Source organism: Saimiri boliviensis, chromosome 17, assembly GCF_048565385.1.
Source record: "Saimiri boliviensis isolate mSaiBol1 chromosome 17, mSaiBol1.pri, whole genome shotgun sequence".
In the NCBI taxonomy this organism is placed as follows: Eukaryota; Metazoa; Chordata; class Mammalia; order Primates; family Cebidae; genus Saimiri; species Saimiri boliviensis.
Genome location: NC_133465.1, coordinates 70,710,002 through 70,724,706, shown reverse-complemented (window position 1 = coordinate 70,724,706; position 14,705 = coordinate 70,710,002). Strand labels below are relative to the sequence as shown.

The 14,705-nt window shown below is 55.0% G+C and overlaps 1 protein-coding gene and 1 long non-coding RNA gene across 3 annotated transcripts in view; one reads left to right on the top strand and one right to left on the bottom strand.

Moving 5' to 3' along the window:
* Positions 1-4,096: 4,096 nt before the first annotated feature.
* LOC141581916 (uncharacterized) lies at positions 4,097-6,967 on the bottom strand. The gene is made up of 2 exons (XR_012514738.1): positions 6,749-6,967; positions 4,097-5,331 (listed from the first exon to the last, which is right to left on the bottom strand). It is a non-coding gene; the product is annotated as an uncharacterized LOC141581916 (long non-coding RNA).
* Positions 6,968-7,054: 87 nt separating this feature from the next.
* The window catches only part of SLC38A10 (solute carrier family 38 member 10), a 46,181-nt gene continuing 38,530 nt past the window's right edge, over positions 7,055-14,705 (top strand). For both annotated transcript variants that reach the window (XM_003931653.4, XM_003931654.4), the window contains exons 1-2: positions 7,055-7,481; positions 13,374-13,491. In XM_003931653.4, coding sequence (XP_003931702.3) covers positions 7,383-7,481; positions 13,374-13,491 — 217 coding nt within the window. In that variant the 5' untranslated portion in view covers positions 7,055-7,382. The remainder of the gene's footprint in view (positions 7,482-13,373; positions 13,492-14,705) is intronic.

The window sequence follows — 14,705 nt, the reverse complement described above, 5'->3', positions numbered from 1 at the left end:
GCTATGACTGCACCACTGCACCCCAGCCTGGGTGACAGAGCGAGACCCTGATTCAAAAAAAGGGAGAAGGGAAAGGAAAAGGGGAGAAAGGGAAGGAAGAGGCCGGGGCCGGGCCTTTCGGGGGGTCATGAGGTCTGCCCAGCCTTCTGCTTATGCGGGTCAGGCTGCAGTCACAGGACCACGCCTGGTGCAGGCGAGGACGGGAAGGTGAGCGCTAGCTGGGCCACGCCACGGAGACCACAAGGCAGTGTGGCCGGTCCGGGTGTCAGCAGCTGCAGAAATGAGGCTGGGACACGTGGTGCCTGGTGACGCCAGGGGAGTGTGGGGGCCACAGGGGACTGGGCTCACCTGGACCTACCATGGGGGCTGGGGAGGGAGATGAACCTGAGGGGTGGGAGGGCCAGAGAAGGCGCATTTTCAGAGGTCGGGAGCCCAACAGGGACCCCCTCCAGCCATGGGACCACTGCCCTTGGGGCCGGGGGGTGCTGCCCGGGGGGGCAGAGGGCAGAAGAGGCCAGGAAAAGCGAGTGCCCACCTGCCAGTCCCCAGGGAAGGAACCAAGCCCAGGCCCCTGAACCAGAGCGGCTGCGCCACACGGGAGCAGGTGAGGGACCCTGGTGGGTGTCCCCATTCTCCACCTGCAGGCATCTGTGGGAGCGAGGCCATGCTTGTCCCTGCGCAAGCTTTAATGGGGGACATTCCTGTCGTTCTCCGACAAGTGCCGCACATTACATGGGTGTCATGAGCTGGGCTCCCTGAGAGTGCGCAGGCAGCTCAGGCATTCACGGGGGGCAGGGACAGTGAGGGGGCACCAAGGCCTCACACCCGGGCGGTGGCCTGGCCTGCAAGCGCCTGGATGTGCGTTGCGTGAGCTTCCCAGCCTGCAGGAACAAGGTTCGCAGACTGGGGAGTTTCATACCACAGACACCGCCTCGCATTTCACGAGGCCAGAGCCCATCAGGGTGGCTCCAATGCCAGGACCCAGGACTGTCCCGAGCCTCCCCCTCTTCCATGGGCTGAGGCCATCCTTGGCATCTGTTGGCTCTGGCCTCATGTCCACACGGGTCCTCCCTGTGCACATTGGTGCCAAAACAAAAAAAGCAGGCTTCGGCTGCCCGGGCCAAGCTCTGCCCACCCCGGCACTCGCGAGCCCTCCCACCTCCTTTGGGCATTCTTTTCTGAAGCAGGCCAGGGCTTGTGGGGGATTTCACCGCAGCTGGGCCCCGCATTTCTTTGGTGGGGTTTGCGGCAGGGCAGAGGGTGCCTGCATGCGGTGTGGGAGGAGGAGGAGCCTCATCACAGGCATGCCGGGGGTGCAGCAGCCTCATGCTGTCCGAGACTGAGGTTCCCAGAGACCGCAGAAGTCGGAGCCAGCCCTCCACACCTCTTTCCAGACGGTGCCCAGGGCTGCCATCCCTGTGACCTAATGGAAAGCTGTGGCCCTTGCAGCAGCCATGCCGGCGGTGGGAGCCCCAGAGCAGGCTCAGAGAGGGTCCAAAGCATGCCAGGGTGACATAGCCTTGGTGCTCAGGAAGCCACACCTGGCTCCCATGGGACAGTGACGTCCCATTAGTTCTGGCGATCGCACTCGTGTGTGGGTGTCGAGGCTGGAGGGTGGGGGCTGGAAGCCGGCATCGGTGCCTCCTCCCCTCCCCTCCTGCTCACACTTCATCCCAAAGCATTTAGGCCAGATGTGCAATACGCCATCCACCCACACATACACCATGCACACACATGCACAACACACCAACCACTCACACATGCATCATACACACACGCACAACCACTCACACATGCATCATACACACACACGCACAACACACCATCACCCACACATGCACCATGTGCACACACACCATGTACACACACACGTGCAACGCATCATCCACCCACACATACACCATGCACACACACGCACAACACACCAACCACTCACACATGCATCATGCACACACACGCACACACCATCACCCCCACACACCCCATGCACACACACACAAACCATCCACCCACACACCATGTACACACACATGCACAATGCACCATCCATCCACACATACACCATGCACACACATGCACAACACACCATCACCCCCACACACCATCCACCCACACACCATGTACACACACATGCGCAATGCGCCATCCATCCACACATACACCATGCACACACATGCACAACACACCATCACCCACACACACACCATCCACCCACACACCATGTAACCACACACGTGCAACGCACCATCCACCTGCACATATACCATGCACACACACGCACAACACACCATCCAGCCACACATGCATCATCCACACACTCAATGCACCATCCACTCACACAAACACAGCATCCACCCACATATGTACCATGCACACACACAAACACACCATCTACCCACACATGCATCATCCACACACATGCAACGCACCATCCACCCCCACACACAACACACCATCCACTCACACATATACCATGCACTCACACCATGCACACACACACGATGTACATAAGACACGCCAACACCCCACCCACACATGCACCATCCACCCACACACGCACCATGCACACACATGCACAACAGCATCCACCCACATATGTACCATGCACACACACAGGCACCATGCACACACACTCCCTATACACACACACGCACCCCCCACATCATACATGGCCATACCACACACAGTATACATACACACACATAGACACATGCACCCTACACACACACACACACACACACCATAGATATAACACACCCCACACATACCACACACACCCCCCATAAATACACACCTCCGAAACATCTCTTCTTGCTCTGTCCAGCGGGAACTGAGGAGCCAGGAGCACACCCAGCACCCAGATCTCAGCTAGTAACCCCCTCCCCTCAGCCCCTCCCAGAAACCAGGGCTCCTGGGAGAAGTGGCTGAGCCCAGCCTTGGCAGGAAAAGCACAAGAATGTCCACGGAGCCAGGAAGCAAGAATGCTGGGAGCACAGCAGGACACACGGAAGGACCCAGGGCCAGCCGAGGGGGCTCCCTGAGCATCATCTCAATAGCGACAGTCACGAGTCCTGACCACGGAGTAAGATAGGAACCCTGAGCCCATACTGATGAGACTGAAAGCTCAAGAAGCCCCAGGATACTGAGTTTGGAAGATGCCCCCACCCCTAGAAAGCACTCACAGTTCTAGAGAAGGGGATGCTGGGAGGAGAAGCCCAGCCCAGCAGATGACCGGAAGCTCACGAGCCTTGGGCCGCACGGCCACTGTGCACCACAGGTGGGACGCGGGGCCTCACTTCTGTGGCAGAGACACGTAGCCCGAACCTTCCCATGAGGGTGGCGGGCAGCATCGCGGCCCCCGAGAATGTGCACCCTAGTCCCGGAACCTGTGAATATGTGACCTCACATGGCAAAAGGGACTTTGCAGATGTGATTAAGGTTCCAGACCTTGAGACGAGAGATGATCCTGGATTATCTAGACGGGCCCCATCTAATCACAGGAATCCTCAGAATCGGAAAACCTCAGCTGGGCCGGAGAGGAACAGGTCTGGGTCCTTCCCATGGGGAAGGTAGGGAATGGGGCTGTAAGCAGGCGACAGGAGGACTTCAGAAGCTGGGGACGGCCCAGGGGACAGCCTGCATGAAAACAGGAACTGTGGACCTGTGACCCTAAGGAGCTGGACCCAGCCAACGACCACAGAGCAGGAAGCACTCTCTCCCGAAGCTTCCAGAAAGGAAGGCAGCCAGCTGACACCTCAGTCTGACCTCCAGAACCCAGCCGGAATGAATCTGTGTTGTTTAATCGGCTTAGTTTGTGACAATTTGTTTAAAAAAAAAAAAAAAAAAAAAACGACTGCAATGAAAAGACATCAAACCCCAATTGAAGGATATAGGGTTGGTTATCAGGCACCGAAATTCCTCAGAACAAACAGCTGAACAGGAAAAAGAGCAAAAGGAAGCATTTCACAGAAGAAAAATGGACAACAAAAACGTGAATGAACCATTAACCTCATTTGTAATTAGAGCAAATTAGAGCCACAGAGATTTCATTTCATTCACCGTATTGCTACAGCCGAGACCACACTGGACCAGCTGCTGTTTTTGTAAATAAAGTTTTATTGGAACACAGACATGCCCACTTGTTTACATATTGTCTATGGCTGCTTCTGACCTGCAATGGCAGAACTGAGTATTTGTGAGACCATTTGGCATTGCGAGAGACTAATGACACAACTGAATATTTGAAAGAGAACATTTTGCCTGCAGAGCAAAAAATATTTACAATCTGACTCTTTCTAGATAGTTTGCCAGCCTTTGATATAAACCAGGAAGAGCTCTTACAGCTACTTTGAAGAGCAATTTGGCAATATCTCGTGAAATTACAGGTATGCATATGCTTGATTTTGCGATTCCACTGCCAGGTATTGACCCCAGAGAAACTCTAACAAATACACATGAAGGAGGCAGGTATGTTTACCGCAACACTGTTTCCAAGGCCAGCAACTGGAAACAGCTCAGGTGCCCTCAGTGGGAGAGTGGGTGCGTATCTGGGATATTTAAGAAACGGAGCTCCACAGAGCAGCAGGCAGGGGACTCAGAGCACTGCAACATGATGGCGACTCTCGGAAACAAAGTGGAAGGAAAAAGAAAGTTGCAGAAGGGCACATATCTGTAATTCAGTTTTTTTATTTTGGAGACAGAGTCTCCGTCACCAGGTGCCAGGTTGGAGTGTAGTGGTGTCATCTCAGCTCCCTGCAACCTCCGCCTCCCAGGTTCAAGCAATTCTCCCGCCTCAGCCTTCTGAGTAGCTGGGATTACAGACGCCCGCCACCATGCCAGGATGGTCTCAATTTCTTGACCTTGCGATCTGCCCGCCTCGGCCTCCCAAAGTGCTGGGATTACAGGTGTGAGCCACCGTGCCTGGGCTCTGTAATTCAGTTCTTACAATCGTCCAAAGTAGAAAAGCGCCCTATCCCGGTACACTGCTGAACTAGTTAGGCTACAGCTTTGGATTCATGAAACAGCGGCCAAAATAATGGTGAGTAGTGCAAGGAGCGGGCTTGTCTCTCCCTCCCGGCACAGTGGGGAGGAGGTAGTCATGGAGGGGCACGGCGGCTTGGTTCCATGAGCTGTCCAGGGACCCAGGATCCTCCTAGCTTGGTGCTGCACTCTGCCATGGTATCACGCTGCCTGCACTGTCCGAGACGGCTTCCTCCCATCATGTCCGGGTTCCAAGCAGCAAGATGAAGGGAACAGCAAACACTCTCCTAAGAAATGCCCTAGACATTTGTCCCGTCGTTTCTGCTCACTTCTTATTGTCCAGAACCCTGCCTGCCAGGGACACAGGAAGTATATTCTTTATCCTAGGCAGTCATACGTGCAGGCCAATCCGTATTAATTTGGAAAATGGAATAAACTACTATCAAGAGACAAATGGTTGGCTGGGCATGGTGGCTCACCTCTGTAATCCCAGCACTTTGGGAGGCTGAGACAGGCAAATTGCTTGAGCCCAGGAGTTCAAGACTAGCCTGGGCAACATGGCAAATCCTCATCTCTACAAAAAAATTTAAAAATTAGCTGGGCATGGTGGCACACACCTGTAGTTTCAGCTACTGAGGGTCTGAAGTGGGAGGATCACTTGAGCCCAGGAGGCAGAGGCTGCAGTAAGATGAGACTGCGCCACTGCACTCCAAACTGAGCAACAGCGCGAGACTCTTTCAAAAAAAAAAAAAAGGTAGACCTTTAAAGAAAACAATGAATTGATAAAATCTGGATATGTGCGTATTTCATTTATATGAAAGCAAATGGGCTGGGTGCGGTGGTTCACACCTGTAATCCCAGCATTTTGGGAGGCCAGGGTGGGTGGATCATCTGAGGTCGGGAATTCTAGACCGGCCTAGCCAGCATGGTGAAACCCCGCCTCTACAAGAAATCCGAAAAATTAGCTGGGTGTTGGGGCGGGGGCGCCTGGAATTCCAGCTACTTGGGAGACTGAGGCACAAGAATAGCTTGAACCCGGGAGGCGGAGGTTGCAATGAGCTGAGATCGCACAACTGCACTACAGCCTGGGCGACAGAGCAAGACGCTGACTCAAAAAAATAATAAAAAAAGAATCAGCATCTATTATTTTGCTTGGGAATTTAATTCGTCTTTACCCTGGCATTTCCTCTTGTTCTTCTCCTGAGGGTGGGCACTGCCTCATCTGGCTGAGGAACTGGCCTCTGTTCTAAGACACCTGGTCCAGCAGGTGCTGCAGACACAGCCTCCCTTCCTCCGCCCTCCTCCCCAGCCCTCTGGTATACGCGCTGTCAGCAGACTCAGAGTGAGCTGCTAGGTGCCAGGAATCCACAGGTCCATCAGGACCCTTCTCTGTTCTCTTTGCTCCCCGGCCTCCATTTCTACCCCAGGAATTCTTATTTGTCCTTCAAGCTCCAGCCTAGAAGCCACCTCCTTCTGGAAGCCCTCCCGGGTTTCTCGGGTCATGAAAGCCTCCACCCCTCCTGTCCCCTCCCGGCATGTGCCTTGCTCTTTCCGTATGAGAAGGTGAAGTTCTCCACGGCTGCTGCTCTGGGCTCGGCTCTGAAGCGCACCGCGTCCCCTTAGAGCTCTCCGGCCTCAGCGAGCGGCCGAGCCTCTCTGTGCCTAGCGTGTCATCCCTACCTCGTAGGCGCTAATTCCTCAGAACAGGCTAATTTTCGGCTTCCCCCCGCCCGTGCCCCGGCACCGAGCACTCGCCCCCAAATCGGACCTGGGGGTAAAGACGGAAAAGGAATCCTCCAATCTGCTCCTCCCCGGAGGGCGCAGGGCCTCCTTTTCCTTCCAGTCCGCGACTGCCCTTCCACATCGAGGCCTAGCGGGGCGATCCTTTGCTGTCCAGCTCCAGCTGAAGCGGGTCCTTGGCCACAGCTCTGCAGGACCACATGGGAGCACCGGCCACCTGCGCGGCCGCAGGGTTCCCCCGGCCCAGTTTCCGCCCGCCCTTCCGAGCCCGCCTCTCATTGGCTCGCGTCCCACCAAGTCCCGCCCCCTCCGCCGTCACTTCCGGGCAGCGGAGCCCGCGGAAGGCGGAAGTGTGAGAGCCGCCGGGCGGCTGAGTGTGGCTGAGGTGGCCTTAGCCGGCTCCGCGGCTTTTCCGGATCTGGGCTCGGAGATTCGCGGGAGAGGAACGCATGGCCCTGAGGCGGCAGCAGAGCCTGGCGGAGTCCGGAGGTTGACGTCGCCCCCGCTCCGGCCCTCGCGGCCGCCTCCTCGGAGCAGCCTCCGGGGCCCGCGCCCCCGCCCGTCCCCGCCCCGGCGGTGTTCTGGACGTTGGGACCTGGGACCTTGGCCTCGGGCAGGGCTCCCGAAGCCGGCTGCAGCCCGGCGACCCTAGACCTCTCACCATGACCGCGGCCGCCGCCTCCAACTGGGGGCTGATCACGAACATCGTCAACAGCATCGTGGGGGTCAGCGTCCTCACCATGCCCTTCTGCTTCAAGCAGGTGAGTCGGGTGGGCCCGGGGGTCACCGCCCTCGCCTCCCCCGCGGAGGGGGCGTCCGGCCGGGGCCTCCCGGTGAGAGCGCCCGCTGGGGCGGGGCTTCGCGGGGGGCGCAGGCGGCCGCGGACGGGCGACCCTCGGGGTCCCGGCGCAGTCCCCGCAGCGAAGCCGCGGACGAGAAGCGCGCGGCGTCGGCCCCGGCAGCCCCCGGCAGCCCCCGGCAGCCCCTGGCCGCTCTGGCCGGAAAGTTCCCCACACTCGGAAACTGGGCTCCGAAGCAAAGCGTAACACGGCAAAACGACCCTCCGGTCAGTGTGTTCACGCGTTATCCTGTTTGTAAACACGCTGACGGCCGCCCCTGTCTTCGGAAGCACACGCTCGCGCCTCCCAGGCCTCGGGTGCAGGTGGATGCAGACATCCAGGTTGTACAGCTCAGATCCGTTTCACAAAAACTGCACCTTCGGCCGGGGCGGCGGCCCACGCCTGCGATCCTGGCACTTTGGGAGGCCAAGTGGGTCACCTTAGGTCAGGAGGTCAAGACCAGCCCGATCAGCATGGTGAAACCCCAGCTCCACTAGAAATACAAAAATTAGCAGGGTGTGGTGGCGGGCGCCTGTAGTCCCAGCGAGCTACTCAGGAGGTGAGACGGGAGAATCGCTTGTAACTGGAGGCGGAGGCTGCGGTGAGCTGAGATGGCAGCGGCAGCGCTGCAGCCTGGGCAGCAGAGTGAGACTCCGTCTCAAAAAACAAACAAAAAAACCCTGCACATTTGACCTAATGTGTTCAAACGTTACCATAGTTGAAAAAAATCATACACAAAAAGTTTAGTGTCATTCTAGCATTGAATAACACGTGAAAGAAAATGGCCATTTCTTTTTTTTTTTTTTTTGAGACGGAGTTTCGCCCGTGTTACCCAGGCTGGAGTGCAATGGCGCGATCTCGGCTCACCGCAACCTCCGCCTCCTGGGTTCAAACAATTCTCCTGCCTCAGCCTCCCGAGTAGCTGGGATTACAGGCACGCGCCACCACGCCCAGCTAATTTTTTTGTATTTTTAGTAGAGATGGGGTTTCACCATGTTGATCAGGATGGTCTCGATCTCTTGACCTCATGATCCACCCACCTCGGCCTCCCAAAGTGCTGGGATTACAGGCTTGAGCCACTGCGCCCGGCGAAAATGGCCATTTCTAAGTGGCATCTGTTTAATCCACAAGAAATCAACATTTAGTGCTTTGGAAAAGGGAGGCTGATGGAAACGTTACCATGTAGGTAGAAAAATGAAAACAAGATGTATATTTTGAAACAAAATGTTTAATTTTAGATGAGTAAACACTATGTTTTCCGTATTTATTATCTTTGGGATAAAAATATCCAAAAAATTTTTTTCAGCCTGGGCAACATAGTAAGACCCCATCCATAAAAAAAAAAATTTAAAAGGTAACTGGGCATGGTGGTGCACACCTGAAGTCCCAGCTGCTTGGGAGGCTGAGGCAGGAGGATCACTTGAACCCAGGAGTTTGAGGTTACAGTGAGCTGTGATTGCACGGCTGCACTCCAACCTGGGCAACACAGCAGGACCCCAACTCTAAAAAAAACCTTTTTTTTTTTTCTTTGATGAGGGAATTTTCAAGCCCTCCCGGAGATCCCTGTAGGCTGCTATGTGTGAGTCGTTTGCCTGATATGGTTGGTGAGCCCGTGGGGGGAGACAGGGCTAGATGCCTCCAGAGCCCCCTGGGTGTGGAGAATTCCAGCTTTGTGCCAGCCACCTCTGGGTGTTTCTGGAACCACTACATGTCCCAGTGTCCACTGTGACTTGCCTGGTAGCAGAACTGCATTTTGGGAGGTGGAGCGGTGGCTGGTCCTCCTGCAAATCAAAGGCTGTCATCTTTGTTTCTTTGTTTTTTCAAGACGGAGTTTCACTCTTGTTGCCCAGGCTGGAGTGCAGTGGCATGATCTTGGCTCATTGCATACTCTGCCTCCCGGGTTCAGGTGACTTCTGCCTCAGCTTCCCAAGTAGCTGGGATTATAGGCATGTGTCACCATGCCCGGCTGATTTTTTTTTTTTTTTTTTTTTTTTGTATTTGGTAGATAGGGTTTCACTGTGTTGGTCAGGCTGGTCTCGAACTCCTGACCTCCAGTGACCCACCCGCCTCGGCCTCCCAAAGTGCTGGGATTACAGGCGTGAGTCACTGCACCCGGCCCCAAAGCCTGTCAGCTTTGACACTTGTTGGTTAAGTGCCACTATGGAAGGGGCTCTGGTTTAGACACCTGTGAAAATACGTCTCAGGGCCCAGACACCCCAGCTGCCATGTGGTGAGCACTCGGCCCCTGCCAGAGCACGTGCTGATCAGCCAGGCATCTGCACAGACCTGTCGGGAATGAAGGACTAGAGACGTCCCTCCGCGTCCTGAGGGCTGCTGAGAGGGAGGCTCAGTTGCTCTGATCTGGCTGCAGTGTCCCCTCCACAGCAGCCTCCTCGGACTGGAGTGCAGGGAGAGGCCAGCAGGCGATTCGGGGATACGTGTGTTTAGTGTTCGGCAGCCTTGTCACTGAAAAACTTTGGTTTAGGGCCGGGCGCGGTGGCTCATGCCTGTAATCCCAGCACTTTGGGAGGCCGAGGCGGGTGGATCACGAGGTCGAGAGATCGAGACCATCCTGGTCAACATGGTGAAACCCCATCTCTACTAAAAAAATACAAAAAATTAGCTGGGCATGGTGGCGCGTGCCTGTAATCCCAGCTACTCAGGAGGCTGAGGCAGGAGAATTGCCTGAACCCAGGAGACGGAGGTTGCAGTGAGCTGAGATCACGCCATTGCACTCCAGCCTGGGCAACAAGAGCGAAACTCCGTCTCAAAAAAAAAGAAAAAGAAAAACTTTGGTTTAGTGTTGGCTTTTTGTTTGTTCTAGTAGTTTCGATACTTAAAAAAAAAAATACATCTATGGCCGGGCGCGGTGGCTCAAGCCTGTAATCCCAGCACTTTGGGAGGCCGAGGCGGGCGGATCACGAGGTCGAGAGATTGAGACCATCCTGGTCAACGTGGTGAAACCCCGTCTCTACTAAAAATACAAAAAATTAGCTGGGCATGGTGGCGCGTGCCTGTAATCCCAGCTACTCAGGAGGCTGAGGCAGGAGAATTGCTTGAACCCAGGAGGCGGAGGTTGCGGTGAGCCGAGATCGTGCCATTGCACTCCAGCCTGGGTAACAAGAGCAACACTCTGTCTCAAAAAAAAAAAAAAAAAATACATCTATATGGCCAGGCGTAGCGGCTCATGCGTGTAGTCCCAGCACTTTGTGGGGCCTGAAGCGGGTAGATTGTGAGGTCAGGAGTTCAAGACCAGCCTGGTCAATATTGCAAAACCCCATCTCTACCTAAAATACAAGAATTTGCCAGGTGCGGTGGCAGGCTCCTGTAATCCCAGCTACTCCAGAGGCTGAGGCAGGAGAATCTCTTGAACCCTGGGGTGAGGGGACAGGTAGAGGTTGTAGTGAGTTGAGATCACGCCACTGCACTCCAGCCTGGGTTATAGAGTGAGTTTCCGTCTCAAAAAATATCTATATATAGGCCGGGCACGGTGGCTCACACCTGTAATCCCAGCGCTTTGGGAGGCTGAGGTGGGTGGGTCACCTGAGGTCAGGACTTTGAGACCAGCCTGGCCAACGTGGTGAAACCCTGTCTCTACTAAAAATACAAAAAATACAAAATACAAATAATGCAAATACAAAAAATACAAACACACACACACACACATAAACATTTTATTGAAGTTTAACATACAAAAACGTGTACGCCCTTCAGATGTGCTGTTGACGAACTTTCCTATGATGAACAAACCCATGTGATTAAGGAGTGCCCCCTGTGGCCGGCCTGCCCCGGGGCACGCTGCTGACCCCTGGTAGCCCGCGGTGGTGCTGCCTGGTTGAACCAAGGCGGGCCCATCCTGCCGTGCGGGTCTCTGTTGCTAGTGTCTGGCTGGTGCTCCACTGTTTGCTACACTACCGTGTGTGTGTGTGTGTGTGTGTGTGTGTGTGTGTGTGTGTGTGTGTACGTACTTTACCCCCGTGAGGCGGGGAGCTCTGTGATGCCCTGAGGAGCTGGCCAGGCATTGGCGAGGGGTGCGTTTCTGCTGGGTGTGTTCCTGTGTGGAGTGGCCGGGCCTCAGGGTGTGTGCTCAGCTCTGGAGCGGCCATGTGGGGGCAGCGGTGCGTGTCTTTTCTGCTGGAGCCATTCTGATGAGTATTTGGTGAGATCGCATGAGTTTTTGTATTACTAGATTTACTTTTTTTTTTGAGACGAAGTCTTACTCCATCACCCTGGCTGGAGTGCAGTGGAGTGATCGTGGCTCACTGCAACCTCCACCTCCCGGGTTCAAGAAATTCTCCTGCCTCAGCCTCCCAAGTAGCTGGGATGACAGGTGTTTGCCACCACGCCCGGCTAATTTTTTTGTGTGTGTTTTTAGTAGAGACAGGGGTTTCACCATGTTGGCCAGGCTGGCCTTGAACTCCTGACCTCAAATGATCCACCTGCCTCAGCCTCCCAAAGTGTTGGGATTAGAGGTGTGAGCCACTGTGCCCAGCCAGACCTATGCGTTTGGCAGTTTTAAGTCTGCAGAACAGAGTGGAAAGTGCAGAGTCCGCTCCGACCCCATGGTCCTGCCAGGGTCACATGACTGATGTCTTGCACGAGTGTGGCGGTCCTTGTGTTTTAAGTGTCACCTTGATGGAGGTAGTAGACATGCAGGAAGGCAGGAAGATTCACTCTGTTTTTTTTTTTTTTGTGAGACCAAGTCTTGCTCTGTCGCCACGCTGGAGTGCAGTGGTGCAATCTCCACTCACTGCAACGTCCGACTCCTGGGTTCAAGTGATTCCCCTGCCTCAGCCTCCCGAGTACCTGGGATTACAGTCGCCCACCATCATGCCAGCCTCATTTTTGTATTTTTAGTAGAGATAGGGTTCACCATGTTGGTCAGGCTGGTCTCAAGCTCCTGACTTTGTGATCTGCCTGCCTCGGCCTCCCAAAGTGCTGCTTTTCCAGGCGTGAGCCTGGCTTGTTCAGTCTCTTTAGGGTACAGGCCACAGGCTTGCTGTATACCCACCACAGTCAAACACAGAACGTACAGCTCCATACCCTAGAGGGCCCCCACGTGTCCTTTGTCATCAGCCACTCTCTGCAGCCCCAGCACCTGGCAACACTGACCTGTTCCCTGGCCTACAGGTTTGCCTTTTCTGAGCATCCTGCAAATAGAAAGACACAGTTTGTACCTTCAGAGTCCCGCTTCTTCCACTCAGCATGGTGGGTTCGAGTCACATCCATGTCCCTGTGGGTGTCGCTAGTCATCCCTCCTTACTGCTGACTAATATTCCCATACTGAATGGACCGCACTTTCTTATCTATTCACTGGTTAAAGGACATTTGGGTGGTTTTTTTAATTTCTGCGTTGCGGATTGGCCTGCTGTGAACATTGGCACACGGGCTTTTGCATGAACACATTTTTACTTCTCTTGGGTAAGTAAATACTTAGGGGTGCAGTTCACCACCAGGTCGACAGGAAGTGTCTATTTAACTTATGAGAGCGGCGAGAATGGCATTTTTAATCTCTTCCTTCCAGAATGCGTTCGCTCCTTGTAGCTGTGGAGCCAAGTGGCTAGCCATGGTGCACGTAGGGCATGTGCAGAGAGCAAGGGCTGTCTCAGGACGTCAGGAGGTCTGCAGAGGCGCCCGGTGCTCCGCACAGCAGCCGTGGGTCCCTGGACAGGCGCGGCCAGCACACCAAGGAAATGGCCCTTTCAGTGCTCGGAAGCTTCACCCTAGGCAGGAGACCGTGATGGCGTGGGGCCTGGGGGAAGGGGATGCTCGTGAGGACCTCTGTTGACGCCGGTTCCTGTCTCCGCCCTCTAGTGCGGCATCGTGCTGGGGGCGCTGCTCCTGCTCTTCTGCTCCTGGATGACGCACTGCTCGTGCATGTTCCTGGTGAAGTCGGCCAGCCTGAGCAAGCGCAGGACCTACGCCGGCCTGGGTGAGCACCCTCCTGACCGCTGGCCTGGACCGGGGGCAGGGGCCTTACGCCTTTTGTTTATTTATTTCTCTACTTTATTCTTCAAGAGTTCCTTGGATAGCAGGGTTTTTTCTTATTTTAAAATGGAATGGCACCGAAAAATTAGCCGGGCGTGGTTGCATGTGCCTGTCCTCCCAGCTACTATTTGGAAGGCTGAGGTGGGAGGGTCCCCGGAGCCTGAGAATCTGAGGTGGCAGTGAGCTGTGATCACGCCATTGTACTCCAGCCTGGGTGAAATAGTGAGACTCTGTCTCAAAAAAAATTAAAAATTAAAAAAAAAGTAATGCAGTTTTAAAAAATGCTGGGCGAAGTTGCTCATGCTTGTAATGCCAGCACTTTGGGAGGCTGAGGCAGATGGATCATTTGAGGTCAGGAGTTCCAGACCAGCGTGGACAACATGGTGAAACCTCGTCGCTACTAAAAATGCAAAAATGAGCCAGGTGTGGTAGCAGGCACCTGGAATGCCAGCTACTCAGGAGGCTGAGGCAGGAGAATCTCTTGAACCCAGGAGGTAGAGGTTGCAGTGAGCTGAGATCACGCCGCTGCACTTCAGCCTGGGCAACAGAGTGAGACTGTCTCAAAAACAAAAACAAAAACAAAAACAAAAACCTGTTCCCATGATCACATGCTTCACAATTGGAGTGACACAGAAGGATATGAGGCTTCAGGCCTCCCTGCCGCCCTGTGTGCCTGCCCACTCCCACGCAGGTCCACGCAAGCTTCCTCTTCTAAACTCAGGCCAAGGCAGCCGTCCTTGCAGTCCTGGGGCAGACCTGCTCGCTCTGTGTTTCTCCTGGACACCGGACGCCTTTGCCCGGGGCTGCCTGAAGTGAGCCTGGCTGTTCTCCCCACTCGGAATCCCATGGAGGCGGCTCCCCGGGCCCAGGCTGTGGCAGGGACTCAGGCTCCTCTCCCAGGGCCTTTGTCCTCCTGATGCTGTTGGTGCACGTCTGTTTCCTTTAGTTCTTTCTTGCTTCGAGACCATTTCAGCCAGGAGAGAAGGCTGCCCTTTCTGCTTCACTTCACTGTGGAACGTTTTCTACGTCGTTTGTCTTCAAGGGCGCCATCCCTCAGCTTCCTGTCTGCCCACCGGCTTCTGGCCCGCTGTCTCCTGCCTGCTGCAGCCTCAGTGCCCCTCGGCTCCACATTCCGTTTTGGGGGAATCCAGCGTGGGT